General features: G+C 44.2%; 1 protein-coding gene across 10 annotated transcripts in view; it reads left to right on the forward strand.

Moving 5' to 3' along the window:
* LOC137346547 (protein CASP-like) overlaps nt 1–25,390 on the forward strand; it is a 734,295-nt gene that overhangs the window by 493,377 nt on the left and 215,528 nt on the right. For all 10 annotated transcript variants that reach the window (XM_068010023.1, XM_068010028.1, XM_068010027.1 and 7 more), the window contains 2 exons: nt 13,049–13,237; nt 13,813–13,871. In XM_068010023.1, the coding sequence (XP_067866124.1) occupies nt 13,049–13,237; nt 13,813–13,871 (248 nt within the window). The remainder of the gene's footprint in view (nt 1–13,048; nt 13,238–13,812; nt 13,872–25,390) is intronic.

Below are 25,390 nucleotides of genomic sequence, written 5' to 3' on the forward strand. Positions count from 1 at the left end.
AGTAGTGATAATGGCAAACTTCAATGATCCTATTGTAGGCTGGGATAGTTACTGTGTAAAGGACAAAGAGGGGGAGGGATTCCAGAAATATGTACAAGAGACCATTATTGATCAGTATGTTTCCTGCCAACGAGAAAGGAAGCAGGGCTGGATCTAGTTCTGGAGAATAAAGTGGGATAAATGGTGCATGTTTCAGTGGAAAAACATTTGGTAAACAGTGAACAGAATATCATTCTATTTATCATAGTTATGGAAAAGGACCAGAAAAAATACTTAACTGAAGAAGGACTAACTTCATTGAATTAAAGAGCGATCTGGCCCAGGTGGATTAGAATCAAAAATTGGCAGGTAAAACAGGAAATTAGCAATGTGAGACTTTCAAAGAGGAGATAGTTTCAGTACAGACTATACATATTCCCCTCAGGAGGAAGGGAAGGGCATCCAAAGTTACAGCTCCCTGGTTGACAGAAGATTAAGAGATTAAAATGAGACCAAAATAAGAGGCTTATGATAAAAGTCCAATTTATAATTTTGTAGAGAAATAAGCTGAATACGAAAAGTACAGGAGAGACCTAGAAAAAGAAATGTGTGTGAGAATAGATTCGTGGGTAACATAAAAGAGAGTCCCTAAGTCTTCTATAAACATATAAATAGTAAAAAGGTGGTCAAAGGAATAGTGGAACCAATTAGAGACCAAAAAGGAGATCTTCTGGATAGAAGGATAGAAATTGGGAAGGTGCTGGGACAACCTTCTTAGATATGGGAGTGGTGCCAGACGACTGGACGCTACAAATGTTACACTCCTATTCAAAAAAAAAGTGGAGAGTGATACACTTGACAACTACAGGCCAGGTAGTTGTTGGCATTGGGGACATTTTAGAGACCATAATCCAGGACAAAATCAATTGCCACTTGGAAAATATGGGTTAATAAATGAAAGCCAGCACATATTTGTTAAAGGCAAATCGTGCTTGACTAACTTGATGGAGTTCTTTGATGAAGTAACAAAGAGGGTTGATGACGTATACATGGACTTTCAAAACGCAATTGATAAAGTACTGCACAATAGATTTGTTCGATAAGTTAAAGCCCATAAGAATAAAGTGACAGTGGCAGCATGGATACAAAATTGGCTAAGTGACAAAGCAGTGAGTAGTGGTGAATGGTTGTTTTTCAGATTAGAGGGTAGTATACAATGGTGTTTCCCAGGGGTCAGTATTAGGACCACTGGTCTTTCTGATGTATTTTGATGACCTGAATTTGGGTATACAGGGCATAATGTCAAAGTTTGCAGATGACAGAAAACTGGGAAATGCAGTGAACAGTGAGGAGGATATGGGCAAACTGGTGAAATGGGCAGAAACATGGCAGATGAAATTTATCGCAGAGAAGTTTGAAGTGATTTATTTCTTGGGAAGAATGAGGAGAGGCAATATGAACTAAATGGTACAATTTTAGAGGAGGTGGAGGAACAAAAAGATCTGGAGGGGTACACGCACAAGTCTTTGAAGGTGGCAGGACAAATTGAGAAGGCCGTTATACAAGGCATATCCTTGGCTTTATGAATGGAGTACAAAAGCAAGGAAGTTATGTTAAACACTTTTTACAAAACACTGGTTAGGCCCCAGCTGGAATATTGTATTCAATTCTGGCCACCTTCTTTAGGAAGGATGTCAGAGACTTAGAGAGAATGCAGGAGAGATTTACTAGAATGGTACCAGAGATGATGGTCGTGTGTGTTTTGATAGAGGAAATTATCAGAAACTATATCCAGTGGCAGAAGTATCAGTAGCCAGAGGACACAGATTTCAGGTGATTGGTAAAAGAACCAGAGGGGACATGAGGAAACATTTTTTATGAAGTGAGTTTTTGTGCTCTGAAATGCACTTCCTGAAAGGGTGCTGGAAGCAGATTTAGTAGTAACTTTCAACAGGGATGAATACTCAGAGGGAATAAAAATTGCAATGCTATGGGGAACGGGACTAATTGGATAGTTCTTCCAAGGAGCTGACACAGGCAGAATGGGATGAATGTACTGGTTCATGCCAGGATTCCATCATTCTTCTTCCTTCGGTTCACTGTGACACTCTGTCCCCTCCCCAGACAACAATACATTGTTTCCACCCCCCCCCCCCCCACCCCACTGATCGCAGACACACTGCTTTCCTCCCCATCACAGACTATCTGTTCCCTCCCCCCCCTCCCCCCCCCACAACCACAGGCACTCTGTTCCCTGATCTCCCCCTCCCCCCCCCAATCACAGACACTCTGTTCTCTGACCCACCCCCCACCAACCACAGACACTCTGTTCCCTGATACCCCCCCCAACCACAGACACTCTGTTCTCTGATACGCCCCCACCCCCCCCCCCCCCCAAACACAGACACTCTGTTCTCTGATACCGCCCCCCCCCCACAACCACAGACACACTGTTCCCTGATACCCCCCCCCCCCAACCACAGACACACTGTTCCCTGATACCCCCCCCCCAACCACAGACTATCTGTTCCCTGATACCCTCCCCCCCCCAACCACAGACACTCTGTTCTCTGATACTCCCCCCCACCCCCCAACCACAGACACTCTGTTCCCTGATACCACCCCCCCCCAACCACAGACACTCTGTTCTCTGATACCACGCCCCCCCCCCCACAACCACAGACACTCTGTTCCCTGATACTCCCCCCCCCCCCCAACCACAGACCTACTGTTCTCTGATACTCCCCCCCCCCCAACCACAGACACACTGTTCCCTGATAACCCCCCCCAACCACAGACACTCTGTTCTCGGATACTCCCCCCTGCAACCACAGACACACTGTTCCCTGATACCCCCCCCCCCACCACAGACACTCTGTTCTCTGACACCCCCCCCCCCCAACCACAGACACTCTGTTCCCTGATACCCCCCCCCCAACCACAGACACTCTGTTCTCTGATACTCCCCCCCCACCACAGACACTCTGTTCTCTGACACCACCCCCCCCCCCTCCAACCACGGACACACTGTTCTCTGATACTCCCCCCCCCCCCAACCACAGACACACTGTTCCCTGATACACCCCCCCCACCACAGACACTCTGTTCTCTGATACTCCCCCCCCCCCCAACCACAGACACACTGTTCCCTGTTACCCCCCCCCCAACCACAGACACTCTGTTCCCTGTTACCCCCCCCCCCAACCACAGACACTCTGTTCTCTGACACCCCCCCCCCCTTCAACCACAGACACTCTGTTCTCTGATACTCCCCCCCCCACAACCACAGACACTCTGTTCCCTGATACCCCCCCCCAACCACAGACACTCTGTTCTCTGATACCCCCCCCAACCACAGACACTCTGTTCTCTGATACTCCCCCCCAACCACAGACACTCTGTTCTCTGATACTCCCCCCCCCCAACCACAGACACTCTGTTCTCTGATACTCTCCCCCCCACCAACCACAGACACTCTGTTCTCTGATACTCCCCCCCCCCCCAACCACAGACACTCTGTTCTCTGATACTCTCCCCCCCTCCAACCACAGACACTCTGTTCTCTGATACTCCCCCCCCCACCAATCACAGACACACTGTTCCCTGATACCCCCCCCCCCCAACCACAGGCACTCTGTGCCCTGACCCCCCGCCGCCCTCTCCACCACAGACACTCTGTTCCCTGATACCCCCCCTCCCCCCCAACCACAGGCACTCTTTTCCCGATCGCCCCCCCCCCCCCCGCAACCTCAGACACTTTGTTCCCTGATACCCCCCCCCCCCAACCACAGTCACTCTGTTCCCTGATACACCCCCCCGCAACCGCAGACACTCTGTTCCCTGATACCCCCCCCAACCACAGACACTCTGTTCCCTGATACCCCCCCTTCCCCACCACAGACACTCTGTTCCCTGACCCCCCCCAACCACAGACACTCTGTTCCCTGATACCCCTCCCTTCCCCGCAAACCACAGACACTCTGTTCCCTGGTACCCCTCCCCCACCACAGACATTCTGTTCCCTGATACCCCCCCCCCCAACCACAGACACTCTGTTCCCTGATACCCCCCCCCCACCCCAACCACAGACACTCTGTTCCCTGATACCCCCCCTTCCTCCCAAACCACAGACACTCTGTTCCCTGATACCCCCCCCCCACCACAGACACTCTGTTCCCTGACCCCCACCCCCCCTAACCACAGGCACTCTGTTCTCTGATACACCCCCCCCCCCCCGCAACCGCAGACACTCTGTTCCCTGATACCCCCCCCCCCCCCAAACCACAGACATTCTGTTCCCTGATACCCGACCCCCACAACCACAGGCATTCTGTTCCCTAACCCTCCTCCCCCCCCCCCCCCCGCCCAACCACAGTCAGTCTGTTCCCGACCCCCCCCCCCCCCTCCCCCACTCCCCAACCACAGGCACTCTGTTCCCTGACACCCCCAATCACTGACACACTATTCCCAACGCGCCCCCCCACCCCCAATCACAGACTATCTATTCCCCTCCCGTTGCCCCTGATCACAGTCACTCTATTCCCTGCCCCTCCTGATCAGACTGTTACCCCACCCCACCTCCCCCCCCTCGATCTTAGATACTCTGTTCTCCACTACCCCCAATTGCAGACTATTTGTCCCCCCACATCCTCCGATCACAAACTCTCTGTTCCCCACCCCCCCACCTTGATCACAGAGACACTGTTTCTCCACACCACCACACCCCCCCCCCCCACTCCCAATCACAGATACTCTGTTCCTTCCTCCCCAGATTAAAGGCCTGTTACCCGGCTGGAACCTGATGGGACCCGATGACATCTGTCGGGTTCGGGTCGGGTCGCTCTTCCGGGTCCGGCTTTAGGGCTCACGTCAGGCTGGGTCCGGGTCGGGGACACACAGTAAGTATTGCTCTGCTGGGAAGCTGAGTTTACTAAGTGTCAAAAGGTGAAAAGCCTTCCTGAGCTGGGAGTCCGGGACATCAAAGAGGGAAACTCTGAGTCTGCGCAGTGAGCGTCTCTTTGACGTCATCGCGCTCATGCTGCAGCTTCCTGCAGATTCGGAATTGCAAGGTAGGTAAAGTGAACTTTCTGGTGGTCGGGTCAGGTCGGGCGCAGGAAAAATTGGAGGGGCTTGGGTCCGATGTGGTTCTGACAGGTTCGGGTTGAGTTTTTTTTCCCTGACCTGAGCAGGCCTTTACCCCAGATCACAGACTCTTTCTTTCTCCCTGGATCACAGATGTTTCCTTCCCCTCCCCCACATTGCTGAGATACTCTTCCCGAGATGCCAGAAGCACTATTCTTCCTACTCTGCAGTTCAGTGAAGTTCTCTAGTTTCTTTATGCACTTCTTCGTTTTGGTCCTGGATGTAGCTCCTATCTGAAGTTGCTGCTTTGTTTCTCTCTGTTGCAAGCAGAAGTTCCTGATTTACAATGAGGTCAGAATCTTTTTCTTGCAGCATAGGGTCAGTCAAGACTCAAAACAATGCAGCAGTATGAAACAGTATAAGAACACCAGGTACATGACGTTGATCCCACCCATACCTCTTACATTCCAAAAATAATCTCAGAAAACCCATAGGACCACCATAGAAATAAATGTGAAACACACTAGGTGTTGAAAATAATCCTCCCATCCTTCTAGGGGAACCTGCAATCTTTGACATAAACAAAAGGCTGAAATGTATCACGTCTGATAACACTGAACCAGAATCTGAAAAATAAAAATAAATTCAGAATTTTTTTCTCATGAATTTACAGCCAAACTGCGACAGTGTCTCTTTCACAGTTTTTTTTTCCGCCAGATATTCTGTCTGGCTCAGCATCACCGGCCACTCCTTTAAGCAGACTTCATGTCCTCCGTGATCTGAAGTGTACCCTTCCCAATATCTAGATAAACAATACACCAGTTACTGGAATGTACCATGTACTGCAACGCAATTTCTCCTCCACAGGTGGTGAACTAATAAACACCTGTAGCAATTTGAGGCACTGGCTTTGAACTTATAAAGTGTTTTTATTTGCATAAATTAGTTAAATGAGCAATACACAGTTTAACAAAGTTATATTCCTATATCTCTTGCCATGTAACAACAATGACACAACTTTCTGTTTAAACATGACCCTAAAACAAAAGATCACTTACTTGTAAGCTTACATTAGGTTAGCTCTTCCTGCCTAAGCTGGCTCAGGCTTTGAAAACGTGGAAAACTATTGCCATTAGCTACCAAGTTTCAAATGTTGACTCCACACTGCCTTTTGCTGAGCGCTGCTGCTATCAATTTTGTGAGATGATATCTCTGCCCATTGACCAGTCAATTACAAAGGACACCAGCCAGTCACTTCAAAGAAGTCAGAAATAGATGTTCGTCAAAGTCATTACCGTGGGGTGGGGGTGGGTGGGGGAAGCTGTCCTTTGAATCATTACCAGGGATATAGTGCCATGCTGTGTGAATTGAATGGAATGTCCTCTTAAACTGCTGCATATTGTTGGGACAATGGAGTCACCTCTGACAATAGCACAAGATATTTGCAAATGTAAATGATGGTCCCCTTGAATGATGAACTAGTAAACACTTTACATCGCCATTGAATTGTCTATAATGAATTTGTCCTTCTCCCAGATAACTATCTGATCTGAATTGTTAGCTGCTGCTAACCAAGGTACTTTGTATGATCTTGGTCACTAACCCCTTACATACTGATTCTAGCAATACAGAAACGCAAGTTTAAAAAATTCAACACAGACAAAAATTCATTTTGCCCCGGCAGTCATGTTCCATATTCTGAAGTGATAGGTGTCCTCTGTTCTCCATAGAGGAGAGCATTGTTGGGAGAAAGCTCTCTTTCAAAAGAACCAGGCTGCCACACTGCAGCATTAAACACTGGTCTGCACCGTGTGACTACCATTTATTTGTAGCCAGAGGAACAACCGATGGGTCGATTAGGGACCAATATGGAAAACAGTTGGTGGAAGCAGAACACATAGCTGAGATACTGAATAACCACTTGGCATCATTGTTTGCCAAGGAACCAATCTTTACAGAGCTATGGTCAAAAATGAGCTTGCTGGAATACCGGATGAGATAAAAAAAAATAAAGAGGAGGTGCTAGAAAATCTGGCATTGCTTAAAGTGGATGTCACCCAGACTAAATAGGGTACATCTTAGGCAGTTAAGGCAAGTAAGGATCATAATTGCAGAGGAGCTGGCCACAATCATCCAATCCTCCTTTGTTACAGGTGGCTGGAGCCAAAGCACTAGGGGATTGCAAATGTTAAAACCTTGTTCAAAAAAGGGAGAAGGACAAAGCTGGCAATTACAGGCCAGCCACTTCAATGAAAACAAAATACCACTGATGCTGGAATTCTGAAATAAAAGCAGAAATGCTGGAAATACTCAGCTTTGGCAGCATCTGTGGAGAGAGAAACAGATACTGCCAAACCTGCTGAATATTTCCAGTCACATTAACGTTGATGGTGGGGAAACTTTTAGAAACAATAATCCAGGTGAAAATGAAAAGCAACTTGGACAAGCATGAACTAATAAAGGAGAGCAAGCATGGAAATATTAAGGGCAAATCATGTTTGACTAACTTGATTGTTTTTTTTGATGAGATAACAGAGGGTGTATGAAGGTAGTTGATGTCTGTATTGATTTTCAAAAGGTGTTTGATAAAGTACCACATATTTGGCTTGTTAGCAGAGTTGAAGCCCTTGGGATAAAAAGGAGCATGGACATAAAATTGGCTGAGGGATAGAAAACGGTTAGAGACATAGAAAAAATAGCAGGAGTAGGCCATTCGGTCCTTTGAGCCTGCACTGCGATTCAATACGACCATGGCTGATCATCCAAACTCAGTACCCTGTTCCCGGTTTCTTCCCATATCCCTTGATCCCTTTAGCCCTAAGAATTATATCTAACTCTTTCTTGAATATATTTAATGATTTGGCCTGAACTGCTTTCTGTGGTAGAGAATTCCACAGATTCACCACTCTCTGGGTGAAGAAATCCCTCCTCATCTCAGTCCTAAATGGCTTACCCCTTATCCTTAGACTGTGACCCCTGGTCCTGGACTCCCCCGTCATCAGGAACATCCTTCCTGCATCTAGTCTGTCCAGTCCTGTTAGAATTTTGTAGGTTTCTGTGAGATTCCCTCTCATTCTTCTGAACTCTAGTGAATACAAGCCTAATCGACCCAATCTCTCTTCATACGTCAGTCCTGCCATCCCAGGAATCAGTCTGGTGAACCTTCGCTGCACTCCCTCCATAGCAAGAACATCCTTCCTCAGATAAGGAGACTAAAACTGCACACAATATTCCAGATGTGGTCTCACCAAAGCCTTGTATAACTGCAGCAAGACATCCTTGCTCCTGCACTCGAATCCTCTCGCTCTGAAGGCCAACATACCATTTGCCTTCTTATCTGTCTGCTGCACCTGCATACTTACTTTCAGCAACTGGTGCACAAAGACACCCAGGTCTCGCTGCATCTCCCCCTTTCTAAATCTATCGCCGTTCAGATAATCTGCCTTTCTGTTTTTACAACCAAAGTGGAAAACCACACATTTATCCACATTATACTGCATCTGCCATGTATTTGCCCACTCAGTCAACCTGTCCAAATCACACTGGAGCTTCTCTGCCTCCTCCTCACAGCTCACACTCCTACTCAGCTTTGTGTCATCTGCAAACTTGGATATATCACATTTAATTCTCTCATCTATATCATTAATATATATTGTGAATAGTGGGGGTCCTAGCACTGATCCCTGCGGTACCCCACTAGTCACTGCCTGCCACTCGGAAAAAGACCCGTTTATTCCTACTCTTTATTTCCTGTCTGCCAACCAGTTCTCTATCCATGTCCATCCCCAATCCCATGTGCTTACTTTTGCATGCTAATTTCTTATGTGGGACCTTATCGAAAGCCTTTTGAAAGTTGTGGTGAATGGCTTTTTTTAGACTGGTGGGAGGTATACAGTGGAGTTCACCAGGGTTCAGTGGTAGGACCACTGCTGTTTTTGATGCACATTAATGACTTGGATTTGGGGTTTTGGAATTTTGGAATTCCACAGTTTTGGAATTTGCTGATGACACAAAACCTGGAGGTGTAGTAACAGTGAGTGAGATAGTAATAGACTTCAAGAGGACATAAACAGGCAGGTGAAATGGGTGGAAACATGGCTGATGAAATTCAATGCAGGGAAGTGTGATACATTTTGTAGTGAATAATGAGGAGACACCATGCATAGAGTCATACAGCCCATCGTGTCTGTGCCCGCCATCAGGCACCTATCTATTCTAATCCCATTTTCCAGCACTTGGCCAGTAGCCTTGTATACTATTGTGTTTCAAGTGCTCATCTAAATACTACTTAAATGTTGTGAGGGTTCCTGCCTCTACCACCCCTTCAGGTAGTGTGTTCCAGATTCCAACAACCCTCTGCGTGAAAAGTTTTTTCCTCAAATCCCCTCTAAACCTCCTGCCCATTAAATTAAATCTATGCCCCCTGGTTATTGATCCCTCCGCTAAGGGAAAATGTTTCTTCATATCTATCCTATCAATGCCCCTCATAATTTTGTATACCTCAATCAGGTCCCCCATCAGCCTTCTCTGCTGTATGGAAAACAACCCTAGCCTATCTAGTCTCTCTTCATAGCTGAAATGCTCCAGCCCAGGCAACATCCTGGTGAATCTCCTCTGCACCCTCTCCAGTGCAATCACATCCTTCCTATAGTGTGGTGCCTAGAACTGTACACAGTACTCCAGCTGTGGCCTAACTAGCATTTTGTGCAGCTCCATCATAGCCTCCCTGCTCTGATAGTCTATGCCTCTGCTAATAAAGGCAAGTATCCCATATGCCTTCCTAACCACCTTATCTACCTATGCTGCTGCCTTCAGTGATCTGTGGACAAGTACACCAAGGTCCCTGTAACCGTCTGTACTTCCTAGGGTCCTACAATCTATTGTATATTCCCTTGCCTTGTTAGTCCTCCCAAAATACATCACCTCACACTTTTCAGGATTAAATTGCATTTGACACTGCTCTTCCCATCTTACCAGCCCATCTATATCGTCCTGTAATCTAAGGCTTTCCTTCTCACTATTTACGACACCACCAATTTTCATGTCATCTGCGAACTTACTGATCATACCTCCTATATTCGTGTCTAAATCATTAATGTACACCACAAACAGCAAGGGTCCCAGCACTGATCCCTGTGGTACACCATTGGTCACAGGCTTCCATTCGCAAAAACAACCCTCGACCATCATCCCCTACCTCCTGCCACTAAGCCAATTTTGGATCCAATTTGCCAAATTGCCCTGGATCCCATGGGATCTTACCTTCTTAACCAATCTCCTCTGCGGGACCTTATCAAAATCCATTCAGACTACATCAACTGCCTTTCCCTCACCTACACATCTAGTCACCTCCTCGAAAAATTCAGTCAAGTTTGTTGGACAAAGCCATGCTGACTATCCCTGATTAATCCCTGCCTCTCCAAGTGGAGATTAAATCTGTCCCTCAGAATTTTTTCCAATAGTTTCCGTACCGCTGATGTTAGACTCACTGGCTTGTAGTTACCTGGTTTATTCCTGCTACCCTTCTTGAATAATGTTACCACATTCACTGTCCTCCAATCCTCTGGTACCTCTCCTGTGGTCAGAGAGGATTTGAAAGTTTGTGTCAGAACCCCTGCTATCTCCTCCCTTGCCTCCCATAACAGCCTGGGATACATCTCATCCGGGTCTGGGGATTTATCCACTTTTAAGCCTGCTAAAACAGCTAATACGTCTTCCCTTTCAATGTTAATTTGTTCAAGTATATCACAAACCCCCTCCCTGATCTCTACACCTACATCATCTTTCTCCATAGTGAACACAGATGAAAAGTAATCATTTAAAACATGACCCATGTCCTCCAGCTCCACACACAGATTGTCACTTTGATCCCTAATGGGCTCTACCCTTTCCCTGGTTATCTTCTTGCCCTTAATATTCTTATAAAATGCCTTGGGATTTTCCTTTATCTTGTCCACCAGTGTTTTTTCATGTCCCCTCTTTGCTCTTCTAATTACTTTTTTAAGTACCCTCCTACACTTTCTATATTCCTCTAGGGCCTCTGTTGTTTTCAGCGCTTTGAATCTGCCAGAAGCCTCCTTTTTTTCCTTATCCAATCCTCTATCTCCCTTGACATCCAGGATTCCCTGGCCCTACCCTTCATCTTTACGGGAAAATGTTGGCCCTGAACTCTCTCATTTCCTTTTTGAATGACTCCCACTGGTCTGATGTAGACTTTGCTACAAGTAAGCTGCTCCCAGTCCACTTTGGCCAGATCCTGTTTTATCATATTGAAATCGGCCTTCCCCCAATCAGTACTTTTATTTTGTCCTTTTCCATAACTACCTTAAATCTTACTACAAGGTACAGTTTTAAAGAGGGTGCAAGAGAGAGACTTGTTCATGCACAAATCTTTTAAGAAAGCAGGACAGGTTAACAATGCAGTTAATAAAACATATGGCATCCTGGGTTTCATAAATGTAGGCAAAAACTGTAAAAGTCAGCAAGTTATGCTAAACCTGCAAAAAGCACTAGTTCAGCCCCAGCTGGAGTATTGTGTTCAGTTCTGGGGACATGAAGGCTTTGGATAGAGCACACAAGTGATTTACTGGAATGGTTCCAGGGATGGGGAATTACTGTGGATTGGCTGGAGAAGCTGTGGTTTTTCTCCTTAAAGCGGAGAAGGGTCAGAGGAGATTTGATAGAGGTGTTTTAAATCATGAAGTGTTTAGAGAGAGTAAAACGGCTGAAGGGTTGATAATCAGAGAAGACAGGTTTAAGGTGATTGGAAGAAGAACGTGAGAAACGTTTTCAGGCAATGCATGGTTAGGATTTGGAATGCACTGACTGATAGGGTGGTGGAGACAGGTGCAATCGTAGCCTTCAAAAGGAAATTAGATAAATACTTCAAGGAGAAAGAATTGCAGGAATATGGGATGTGTGGGGAGTGGGAATAACTGGATTGCTCTTCTAATGAGCCAGTACAGACTCGATGGGCCGAATGACCTCCTCCTGCACTGTGCTATTCCATGATTTTAAGCTCAGTCTCTCAATGCAGTGTGATCAAACCATTTTTGTCCTTGAACCCATTTTACTATAACTGAAGTGTCAATGTGAAACAATTTCTTGGCAACGATACTAGGGTTATTGTGTAAATGCAGTTTAAATCTGGAGTCAGAATCTGACCTAACTCTGGAGAGAAGGGGCCAACTCACTGGAGGAAGCAGTCTCAAAGTACTCTCCTGTCAGCTAAGTGCCCAGACTCTAGATTTACACTACACCAGTTTAACGGTGTGGAGTGATCAGCAAACTGCCTCAGTGCTGAACTTGTAGTGGAATTGCAATTCTCTTGAATTTGTAAAGCCTGCTACAAATTTTGGCAGATAGTTGATTGAAATTATTTTTCAGTTTTTATGTCTTCCCAGTTCTAAGTCTATTTTGTTTTTCCTACTTAAATTAATTTGAGTCTTGCTTTAAAATGTCATTTTGGAAAAGCCATGTGGACTGTTCAATGAAAATAGAAAATGCCGGAAATCAGTAGGTCAGGCAGCATCTGTGGAGATAGAAACATAGTTCACATTTCAGGTGCATAACTTTTCAGACCTGGAAGATGTTAAAGATGTAACAATTTTTAAGCCAAGGAAAGGTGGGGGGTGGGGACAGGAGGGAAGAACAATGAAGGCCTGTGGCATGATGGAGAGCGCATAGTACGCAATTAGCTTGAGAGAACTAAAATGGAGAAGCAACATCATTTAGAGAAAATGTGTTATAAACTCCCACACCTGAAGATTGAAGTTTTTTTTGTAAATTCAAGGCCACTTTTGTAAGCTGAAGTATCTATGGCAATAGACAAAGCTATTAAATATTTCTCCTGTCTAAAATGTTTAAAATTGATGAATGAAGCATAAAGATTTGACCTTATCCTCCAAAAGTGCAGTATTTAATGTGATTTGAAAACCATTTCAGAAAAGATACAGACAAATATTGTGTTCTGGGTCCTGTTTATTAGGAACAAGCTATCGAAGTGCTAACACGATCAAGTCTTGAGGTTGAATTGGCAGCGAAAGACCGGGAGATAATGCAGTTAGTTGAGGACGTACAGAGGTTGCAGGCAAATCTGACCAAACTCCGTGAGACCACAGCAAGTCAGGTCTCACAACTAGAGCAGCAGCTCAGTGTAAAGAACAGCACACTCAAGGTAAGAGAACACTCCTCAATTTCTAGGTTATAGGCTTTATAAAATTAATGTACTCTGTGGAAGATTTCAGACCATGCTTTTAACCTGTAATTTTTGATGCATGTATAATTTCAAGTCAACAGATTTCTTTTGCATATGTCTAGCTGTTCCAGGGTTACATTTCTTGTTTAAATTGAACAGACACTAAATTATTAGAGCAATTGGATAAGTTCCTATGCCGTGTGGAGAATAGCTGATTTGGAGCTTCATTGCTGAGTAGAGGAAATAATTTACAGGGATTAAGGAATTTGTAGCTCAAGTAGGATATGTCAGCCATGTGTCATTTAAACTAAACAGATGATAAATTATTCTTACTTCTTTGAAAGATAGTCTTTTTGGAAATAGTGATAATAGCTGTATGATTGAAATGGGAGTGTTATACATTGTGTTTTTGAGGTAATCAAGAAGTTATCTATCTGATAAGAGTTTTGCAGAGTGCTACTTTTTGGGTTGTTGGGCAGAACAGTAAATGATTGCACTTTTTAGTGGACTTCTATTTTTATGATGTTTTATAAATGATTCTATCTGTTTTGAAGCAACTAGAGGAAAAGTTAAAAGGACAGTCTGACTATGAAGAGGTTAAAAAAGAGCTGAGGTAAGTGTTGATTCAATTTGTTTTTTTTGTACATCTTGTTAAAAACGATGATCTTAGCATGAAACTTGAGTTGTCATTCACATGTATCTCTAGAAAGCACTTGGCTTATTTCCCTTTCCAAGGTTATGCAATCCGACCTCCCTGTATATACCGACATTTCTAATAGTTCTATTCCTCAAAGATCTCCCAAGAGTGCATTGAGAAGTGTGTGGTGGAACCCCACCTCCATAGATCCCCTGGGACCTTCCACAGATGGCTATGCCAAGGCTTGAGCATTTGTCCTTCAATGTGAATGTCAGTTGAAGGTGGGATTTAATTTGAACTGTTGTCATCAGGAGAACAAATCTGTACTTTTGCAGCTGCTGGGTCACCACCTGAAAATGTATTTTATTTGATTTTTAATATTTTCAGTAGAACTTTGTTTTTGTGGCCCTTACTCCTTTCTTTGATTGATAGTCCTATTAGATGTGCACATTTTCCAGAGGCTCGGATAAGCCAAAATTTGAATGAAGCAGTATCCAAAATTGTAAAGCTGTATAACCATATGATTACTTACAGTGCAGTTACTACAGAAGGAGGCCATTTGGGCCATCATGCCTGTGCCAGCTCTTTGAAAGAGCTATGGAACTAGCCCCACTCCTTTGTTCTTTCCCCATAGCCCCAAAATGTTTTCTGTTTCCAGTATATATCCAATTGCTTTTTGAATCTGCTTTCACCACCCTTAAGGCAGTGCATTCTAACAGAAAAAATCTAACTGACACATTGATCAGAATAGACCACGCTTGTTTAAAAATCATTTACAGTAGTACTTTTTGTCTTCAAAAAAAAGCTTTTCCTCTCCATAATCCGTTTATTTTTCTTACTGAAGAGTTTCAGGGCATGAGAGGTTTATGTTTGTTTAAAAAAATGAATCTGAACATAAAAAGTAGCTATTGCTTCTGATCCCCAGTGTACACTATGTGGGCGGCACAGTGGTGCAGTGGTTAGCATCACAGCCTCACAGCTCTAGGGACCCGGGTTCGATTCTGGGTACTGCCTGTGCGGAGTTTGCAAGTTCTCCCTGTGACCGCGTGGGTTTTCGCCGGGTGCTCCGGTTTCCTCCCATAGCCAAAAACTTGCAGGTGATAGGTAAATTGGCTGTTGTAAATTGCCCCTAGTGTAGGTAGGGAATATGGGGTTACTGTAGGGTTAGTATAAATGGGTGGTTGTTGGTCGGCATGGACTCGGTGGGCCGAAGGGCCTGTTTCAGTGCTGTATCTCTAAAATAAAAAAAAAGTTGTGATTGATAGACTGGACAGTACAGAGGTAAAAAGTAATCACTTTAAATTCAGTTCAAAGCACTTTGCCTTTTAATTTATTTCAAACGTAATGAATTGACATCTGACATTTCATGGATTATTTTGGTTAGTATTGAGGATTTCAATAAAAAGAGTTGTATCCTGCAACTTGGAACAGTATTTTGACAAATGTAGCAATTTTCTTAAACTCAGCATTTTGCAGTTTTCACGCACGAAATTCTTAAGGTGGAATATGGAAAATGCTCAAGCTCACTACACCTCAAAGCTTTCTCAGTCTTTCTCCATTGTGTTACCTTTCATTTTATACTTTAGTTTGGTCACTGAAGAACGAATGGCCTCAGAGAGGTCTGCTCCCACTATTATTATACAGCACCACCTGCCCTACAGTTGAACAAAGTTACTCTTCTTTCACTAACAGTTCACTTTCCAGAAGCAAGTTCATATGTGCTGGCTTATCAAACTATCGTGCTCTTTTATGATGATACTACTACTAACTTAAACTAATTAGGGGAAATTCTAAATGCTTCTATGATTTATCCGTTAAAAAGTAAGCATCTTTTCAAAAACAGAAAGCCCGCTGTTCCTACATTAAAATCAACTATTCTCCACCCCCCACCCTGCCAGACATTTTGGTGAAAGGTTTGGGCCAATTTCTGGTTCCTGGGTGGCAAAGCAGTTCCCTCTCTTAGAGCCATCTTTCTTGTTGCTGGCCTAGTGCTCTGTACCAAAATAAAGTGTTGCTGTAAAGTAGTGCGATAAGCTGTTATTCGTATCGGGTAATATAGATAGATGTTTGTAATGATTCTTAAATTCATAAACATATATTATTGTAAGACAATTTAGTTATTCAGAGCAATTTAACTTCTTAATAAGATCCATACTTTCTGACTATTTGTATAGCTAAAATGACACACCCCTGCTTTGTAATGGAGTAATAACTTCAGTTGAAATGTGTGTGTTCTTAATGTGGACAATAACCTAAAATCTTACTGGTGAGGCAGATGAAAAAAGTAGCATTCCAAATTGGATCAGATAATGATTTGTTCTGCCATGTGCAGTGGGGCCAAAGAAAATAAGGTTGTTTAATGTTCAGGTAACAATACTCTATGAGAGCAATAACTCAGTGGTAAGTATAAAAATACATAGCAAAATAAATTTTTATTCTTTCTAATTTTGGATCCACTTCCAAAAAGAACTGGAACTCTACATTTCTTATTGAAAGAGCTTGCATTTATTTTAATTTCTTTCTCAGTAGAAGTTTTAGGGGTGCTTTCATAGCAAATATTTTATTTTATTTAGAGATACAGCTATGAAACAGGCCCTTCGGCCCACCGAGTCTGTGCCAATCATCAACCTGCCATTTACACTAATCCTACATTAATCCCATATTCCTACCACATCCCCACAATTCCCCTACCTATACTAGGGGCAATTTAGAATGGCCAATTTACCTATCAACCTGCAAGTCTTTGGCTGTGGGAGGAAACCAGAGCACCCGGCGAAAACCCACGCGGTCACAGGGGGACAACTTGCAAACTCCACACAGGCAGTACCCAGAATTGAACCTGGGTCGCTGGAGCTGTGAGGCTGCGGTGCTAACCACTGCGCCACTGTGCTGCCCACTATATAGTATATACTTCACTGACATGGCGCCTATTCGGCTTTGGATGTAAACCAATGCCTCCTAATTATAGGAAAACCTTAAATTTATTTCAGCGTTTTTCTTAGAGCAGTTGTGGAAGTTTGTAAATGTGCAGAATTTATTTTGAGTGAAGTACTGTGTGGTGTGGGTGTAGTCTATCAAAGGTGTAGTGGGAAATCTGCTGAGAAGTCTGTTATGTGACACTTTATTAAGCGCCTTTTGGAAGTCCATATACACCAAATCAGCTGCATTGCCCTCATCTCAGTCGAAGAGACTTAGTAGTTGGCAGGAAAAAAGACAGAGGCGCAAGGGAAGAGCCAACTGTGTAACAGCCCCGACAAACAAATTTTTCTGCAGCACCTGTGGAAGAGCCTGTCACTCTAGAATTGGCCTTTATAGCCACTCCAGGTGCTGCTTCACAAACCACTGACCACCTCCAGGCACGTATCCATTGTCTCTCGAGATAAGGAGGCCAAAGAAGAGAAGACCCTCATCAACCCTCTCCAGTACCTCATCAAAAAACTCAATCAAGTTAGTTTGCCTTCAACAAATCCATGCTATTGGCCTATTAGAGGTATATTTTGCATTTTAGAACCATATCTTTCAAGTTTTTGAAGATTGTTACCTACTTTGAAAAGGTTTTGATATATCCATGTTCTTTCGATGAAGAGACTATTTTTGAATTTTGATAGAAAATGAAGAGTCCTCATGCTATTTGTTCAGCCAGATGTGAAAAGGAGTGGGTGGACATGTTTAAGCATTAGAAAATGGCTAGCTCAAGATTTTTATACTTAGGTGTGCTACCAAGGAAGAAGATGCTGCCAAAGTCATAGTGAAGGAGGAGGTAATTGAGATACTGGGTGGGCTAAAAATTGATAAAGAGGATGTATTAGAAATCTGGCTGTACTTAAAGTTGATAAGTCACTAGGATTGGATGGGATGCATCTGAGGATGCTGAGGGAAGTAAGGTTGGAAATTGCAGAGGTCTTCCAATCTTCCTTAGATACAGGGATGGCGCCAGAGGACTGGAGAATTGCAAATGTTACACCTTGTTCAGGAAAGGGTGTAAGGATAAACCCAGCAATTATAGGCCAGTCAGTTTAACCTTGGTGGTAGGAAATCATTTAGAAACGATCATCCGGGGAATAATTAACAGTCACTTGTTTAAGCAAGAGTGGATTAATTAAGGAAAGCCATGCCAGCGTGGTTTTGTTGAAGGCAAATTAACTTGATTGAGTTTTTTGATGAGGTACTGGAGTGGGTTGATGAGGGTAATGCAGTTGATTTGGTGTATATGGACTTCCAAAAGGTGCCTAATAAAGTGCCACATAACAGGCTTGTCAGCAAAGTTGAGGCCCATGGAATAAACGGGGCAGTGGCAGCATGGATACGAAGTCGGTTGAGTGATAGGAAACAGAATCTAGTGGTAAATAGTTGTTTTTCGGACTGGAGGAAGGTATACACTGGTGTTCCCCAGGGATCAGTACTAAGAGGATGTTTCTCTTGATCTATATTAATGACTTAGACTTTGGTGTACACGGCACAATTTCAAAATTTACAGTAACACAAAATATAGAATAATTGTGAATTCTGAGGAGGTTTGTGATGGATTTCAAGAGGACATAGGGTGGTGGACATGTGGCAGATGAAATTCAATGCAGAGAAGTGCAAAGTGATCCATTTTGGTAGAAAGAATAAGGAGAGACAAAAGAACTAAAAGGTACAATTCTAAAGGGGGTGCCAGAACAGAGGGAGACCTGGGGTATATGTGCGCAAATCATTGAAGGTGGAAGGACAGGTTGAGAAAGTGGTTAAAAAGGCATATGGGATCCTGGGCTTTATAAATAGAGGCATAGAGTACAAAAGCAAGGAAGTTATAATGACATAAAAACAAGAAATGCTGGAAATACTGAGAACCAGTTCTGATGAAGGGTCATTGACCTGAAACGTTAACTCTGCTTCTCTCTCCACAGATGCTGCCAGACCTGCTGAGTATTTCCGGCATTTCTTGTTTTTATTTCAGATTTCCAGCATCTGCAGTATTTTGCTTTTAAGTTATGCTGACACTTTATAAAACTCTGGTTTGGCCTTAACTGGACTATTGTGCTCAATTCTGGGCACTGCAGTTTCGGAAGAGTGTGAAAGTTTTAGAGAGGGTGCAGAAAAACTTTACGAGAATCATTCCAGTGATGAGGCACTTCAGTTATGTATATGGATTGGAGACGCAGGAGTTGTTCTCCTTGTTGAAGAGAAGGTTGAGAGGAGATTTGGTATATGTGTTTAAACAGAGGTCTAGACAGAGTAGATAGAGAGAAACTGTCCCATTTGGCGAAAGGGTCAAGAGCCAGAGAAAACAGATTTAAGGTGATTAGCGAAAGAACCAAAGGCAACATGAGAAAACAGTTTTTTAGGTGGCGAATGATTTGGATCTGGAATGCACTGCTTGACAATACGGTGGAGGTAGATTCACTCGTGGATTTCAAAATGGATAAGCACCTGAGGAGAAAAAATATACAGGGTTACTGGGCAAGGGCAGGGGACTAGCTGACTTGCTCCTGCAGAAAGCTGGGGCAGACTTGATGGGCGGAATGGCCTCTCTGTGCTGTCACCATTCTATGATTTAATACCGTTTCTGGGAACTTAAAAAGGTTTTCCAAATAAAACTAAGCTTCACTAAAATTAAAAAAGCACAGTACTGGTGATGCTGGAACTCTGAAATAAAAGAGAAAATGCTTGAATTACTCAGCCGATCAGGCAGCATCTGTGGAGAGAGAAACAGCGTTAACATTTCAGGCCGATGACCTTTCATCAGAATTGGCAAAAATTAGAGAGATGTAATAGGTTTTAAGCAAGTGAAAGGGGGGAAGGTGGAAAAAGAACAAAAGGGAAAGTCTGTGATAAGGTGGAAGGCAGGAGAGATTTAACGATAAAAAGGTTGGTGGTGCAAGGCCAAAGCAAATGGTAGTGGGACAAGTCAAGAAACAAGAGATTAGAGGCCTGCTACCCGACCCGAATCCGACGGGACCCGACAGCATGTTTCAGGTTCGGGTTGGGTAGCTCTTCCGGGTCCGGCTTTCGGGCTTGTGTCGGGTCAGGCTGGGTCCGGGTCGGACGCGCACATTATTAATTGGACTCGAAAGGTTGTTTAAAAAGATGAAGATTGGAGCCACGGAGTCAGTGGTCACGAGTTAAACAGAAACTTATGGAGTTGTGCCCAGACAGGTTGTGCCACACTGTACAAGTACTGTAATGTATTTGTGTAGACTAGAGTCCTGACAGTAATCATTTTATATTTATATAAATACTGTATATTTTATAATAATTAAACACTCAGGATCTTCCTGGTCTCTGCATCTCAGCTGCTCACTGGATAAACTTGCAGCAAGTATTTAAGCCTGTCAAGCAGGAGTCTAGGAAATGTATAATATTTTCTGAGCCTTCGGGCAATTGCTTTGTTTATTTTAAGCAATGATACAGATACTGGTACAGTGTGGCACAACCTGTCTGGGCACAACTCTATGGGTTTCTGTTTAACTAGTGACCAAACAATTACTGACTTCGTGGCTCCAATCTTCATCTTTTTAAACAACCTTTCAAGTCCAATTACAGTTTTTGTTGCTTGTCTGCACAAACTGAAAAACGGATTCGGATCGGAAGATAGGTAAAGTGAACGTTCCGGTGGTCGGGTCGGACGCGGGAAAAAATGGAAGGACTCAGGCCAGGTCGGGCTCGGGTCCAATGTGGTTCTGTCGGGTTCGGGTCGGGTTGGGTTTTCTTTTCCAGACCCGAGCAGGCCTTTACAAGAGATGTGTCTGGATGAGGTGTGAATGGCAGCATGATTAACAGCTGCTACCCGGAAGCAAATAAAAATAAAAACGAGAGAGAAAAACCAAAACCAGCAAAGAAAAAGGAAACAGAATGGGCACAGAGGTTACAATCCGTGTCCGGAAGGCTGTAGAGAGCCTAATTGAAAGATGAGTTGCTGTTCCTTGAACTTCCTTTTGAGCTTCATTGGAACACAGCAGGAGGCTGAGTACAGACAGTGGGAGAAAGGTGGAGAATTAAAATGACAGGTGACTGAAAGCTCAGGATCATTCTTATGGACTGAAAGGAGGTGCTCCGCAAAGCGATCACCCAATCTACATTTGGTCTACCCTGTGTAGAGGAGACCGCATTGTGAGCAGTGAATATAGAATGCTGAATTGAAAGAAGTACAGGTAAATTGCTGTTTCACCTGGAAGGACCTCTACCACCTAGAAGGACAAGGGCAGCAGATGCATAGGAATACCACCACCTGCAAGTTTCCCTCCAAGCCACACAGCATCCTGACTTGGAACTAGATCGTCGTTCATTCACCGTCGCTAGATCCTGGAACTCCCTTCCTAACAGCACTGTGGATGTATCCGCACTAGATGGACTGTAGTGGTTTAAGAAGGCAGCTGACCGCAACCTTCTCAAGGGCAATTAAGGTAGGGCAATTAAGGTTGGGCAACAAATGCTGGCCTTGCCAACGATGCCCACATCCTATGAAAGATTTTTTTAAAAAGGAATGTTTGGGGCCTTGGATGATGAGAAGGGAGGAGGTAAAAGGGCAGGTGTTGCATCTCCTGCACTTGCATGGGAAGGTGCCATAGGAAAGTAGGGAGCTGTTGGGGGTGATTGAGGAGTGGACCAGGGTGTCGCGGAAGGAATGGTTCCTTTGGAATGCTGAAAGAGGAGGGGAAGATGTGTTTGGTGGTGGCATCAAGCTGGAGGTGGCAGAAATGGTGCAGGATGATCCATTGAATATGTAGGCTGGTGGGGTGGAAGGTGATTACAAGGGCAACTCTGTCATGGTTCTGGAAGGAAGGAGCCGGGCTGAGAGCAAAAGTGCGTGGAATGGAATGGACACAGTTGAGGGCCCGGTCAACACTGGTGGGGGAAAATTCTCGGTTGAGCGAAAAAGACATATCAGAAGCACTGGTATGGAAGTTTGCATCATCCAAACAGATGCAATGGAGACGGAGAAACTGGGAGAATGGAATGGAGTCCTTAGCATAAGCAGGGTGTGGGGACATGTAGTCAAGGTGACTGTAGGGTTCACTGGGCTTATAGTGAATATTGGTGGATAGTCTATTCCCAGAAATGGAGGCAGGTAAGTTGAGGAAGGGGAGGGAAGAGTTAAGAAGAGGGAAGAATGGTTAGAGAAGGGTGAAAATTGGAAGCAAAGTTGATTGAATTTTCCATTTTGGGGCGAGAGCAGGGATACAGTCATCAATACAGTCATACATTGATACAGTCATCAATGTACTGGAAAAAGAGGTAAGGGAGGGGACTTGAGTAGGACTGGAACAAAGACTGTTCCACATACCCCACAAAGAGACAGGCATTATTAGGACCCATGCGAGTTCCCATAGCAACATCTTTTATTTGGAGGAGTGAGTGGAGTTGAAGGAGAAGTTGTTCAATGTGAGAACAAGTTCAGGCAGACGGAGGAAGGTGGTGGATGGGGACTGGTTGGGCCTCCGTTCAAGGAAGAAGCGGAGAGCCCTCAAACCATCCTGGTGGGGGATGGAGGTGTAGAGAGACTGGACGTCTATAGTGCAAAGGAGAGGTTAGGGCTAGGAAGCTGGAAACTATTAAAGTGACGGAGAAGAGTCACAGATGTAGGTGGGAAGAGATTGGACCAAGGGGAGGAAAAAAGCATCGAGATAGGAAGAAATTAGTTCAATGGGGCCGGAACAGGCTGAAACAATGGGCTTGGATGTACCCAGTCCCATGGAGACAGGGTTGGAGGCAGGGGTGGGGAATGGTGGTTGTGCTGGGAAAATAGGAGGGAGCCTCGTCGGGTCAGCTCCCTGCCGCATTCCCACCTCTGGGGTCTTTCCCAGGGGTAGCTGGGAATCGGGCCAGCTGCCCGCTCCACGGTGGTGGGCAGCCAATTAGTCGAGTTAAGGGCCCAATTGAGGACCATTTTGAGCCAGCATGGAATTTTACTGACATCAGAGCAGTCGTGTGTGGAGGCTGCCAGCTCAGTTGAGGTGGTTTCCCTGCAGCAGGCCATGGGGCCAATGGAGCCAGAGGCTCCATGCAATGATGGGGTTGCAGGGATGAAGGCCACAGCCCTGTCTGTGAATAGACCTGTGGAGCGGTTTCCCCTCAACACAATGGCCGTACTGGCCTCGGGCCTTTTAGTTTATAGCTTCAGTGCAGGCAGCCGAGGGCACCTCCACGTTGAGGTGCCCTCGCACTTGTCTACCTGTCTCAGCAGCGCCCACCTGTCCTGATGGGGCTTCCGGTCTGACATCGTTGCGGGCCTCCTCCTGGAAGGTTGTGACATGGGCAGGCTCTGAACCCCCATATGGGCCCGATGTCAGCGTCCCAACACCTGCTGGAAAATCCACCTTGATGTGTCTACCAGGGCAGTCCTGTGTGTGGATCTTGGGAAGACAGTAGAAATGGCTGTTTAGATAGGTGACTGAGGTTGGAGACCATGGAAGGAACAACACCAAAGGTTTTTTTCTCTTGTTCTGTGTTTTGCTTTTGGACGGCAGCCATTCATGATTCTGCCAATCACACCTCTTCCAGACACATCTTTTGACATTAAATCTCTCCTGCCTTCCACCCTATCACAGACTTTCCCTTTTGTTCTTTTTCCCACCCTTCCCTTTTCACTTGCTTAGAACCTATAACATCTTTAACTTTTCTCAGTTCTGATGAAAGGTCACAGACCTGAAACTTTAACTCTGTTCCTCTCTCCACAGATGCTGTCAGATGTGCTGAGAAATTCTAGCATTTTCTGTTTTATTTTACTGAAATTAAGTTCTGAAGGTTGGCTTTTGCATTGTTGCTATTAAAACCAAGATTTAGTATGTGAGTTGATGTTACTTTTAAGAATAAATCAGCATTAACAACTATATAACTTGCATTTACATAGCGACTTTAATGCAGTAAACTGTCCCAAGACTTCCCAGCAAAGAATGACGAAAAGATTGATAAGGAAGGTAATATTAGAGCACAAGAGAAAGCTAGCTAGAAGTATGAAGACAGATAGTAAGAATGTCTATAGATATTTTAAAAAGAGTTAACAAAGTAAGTGTTGGTCCTATAGAAAGTGAATCTGGGGAATTAATACTGGATAATAAGGAGATAGAAAATGAATTGAACAGATATTTGGCATCAGTCTTCATTATTGAGGATACAAGTAACCTCCCAGTATTAGCTGTAAGTCAGGAAATGGAAGGGAGGGAGGAACTCAAGACAATTACAATCACCAGGAAGTGGTACTGAACAAATTGTTGGTGCTGCAGTCTGACAAATCCCCGGGTCCAGATGGACTTCATCCTAGGGTGTTAAAAGAAGTGGCTAGTGAGATAGCTGATGCGTTAGTTTAATTTTCCAAAATTCCCTAGATTTGGGGAAGGTTCCATTAGATTGGAAAATAGCAAATTCAAGAAGGGAGGGAAACAGAAAGCAAGAAACTACAGGCCAGTTAGCTTAACATCTGTCATAGGGAAAATGTTAGAAGCTATTATTAAAGACATTATAGCAGGGCATTTAGAAAAATTCAAGGTAATCAGGCAGAGTCAACATGGTTTTATGAAAGGGAAATCACGTTTAACCAATTATTGGAGTTCTTTGAGAGAGTTACATGTGCTATGGATAAAGGAGAACTGGTGGATGTATTGTACTTAGATTTCCAGAAGGCATTTGATAAGGTGCCACATCAAAGGTTAGTGCAGATAATAAAAGCTCATGGTGTAGGGGGTAACATATTGGCATGGATAGAAGATTGACTAGCTAACAGGAAACAGAGAGTAGGCATAAATGAGTCATTTTCTGGTTGGCAAGATGTAATGATGATACAAAGATAGGCAGGAAAGTAACTTGTGAAGAGGACATAAGGGGGCTCCAAAGATATATAGATAGGTTAAGTGAGTGGGCAAAGACCTGGCGAATGCAGTATAATGTGGGAAAGTGGGAAATTGTCCACTTTAGCTGGAAGAATAAAAAAGAAGCATACTATCTAAATGGTGAGAGATTGCAGAGCTCTGAGATGCAGAGGGATCTGGGTGTCTTAGTACATGAATCGCAAAAGGTTAAAATGCAGGTACAGCACGTAATTAGGAAAGCTAACAATGTTATCGTTTATCGCAAGGGGAATTGAATACAAAAATAGGGAGGTTTTGCTTCAGCTATACAAGGCATTGGTGAGACCACATCTGGAGTACTGTGTACAGTATTGTTCTTATTTAAGGATGTAAATGTGTTGGAGGCAGTACAGAGAAGGTTTACTAGACTAATGCCTGGAAAGGGCAGGCTGTCTACGAGGAAATATTAGACAGGCTAGGCTTGTATCTGCTGGAATTTAGAAGAGTAAGAGACAACTTGATTGAAAGATATAAGATCCTAAGGGGTCTTGACAGGGTGGATGTGGAAAGGATGTTTCCCCTTGCAGAATCTAGAACTAGGGGTCACTGTTTAAAAATAAGAAGTCACCCATTTAAGACAGAGATGAGGAGAAAGGGAAATCATGCTTAGCAAATCTACTGGAGTTTTTTGAGGATGTAACTAGTAGAATAGATAAGGGAGAATGTCTT

Source organism: Heterodontus francisci, chromosome 30, assembly GCF_036365525.1.
Source record: "Heterodontus francisci isolate sHetFra1 chromosome 30, sHetFra1.hap1, whole genome shotgun sequence".
NCBI classification, from domain to species: Eukaryota; Metazoa; Chordata; class Chondrichthyes; order Heterodontiformes; family Heterodontidae; genus Heterodontus; species Heterodontus francisci.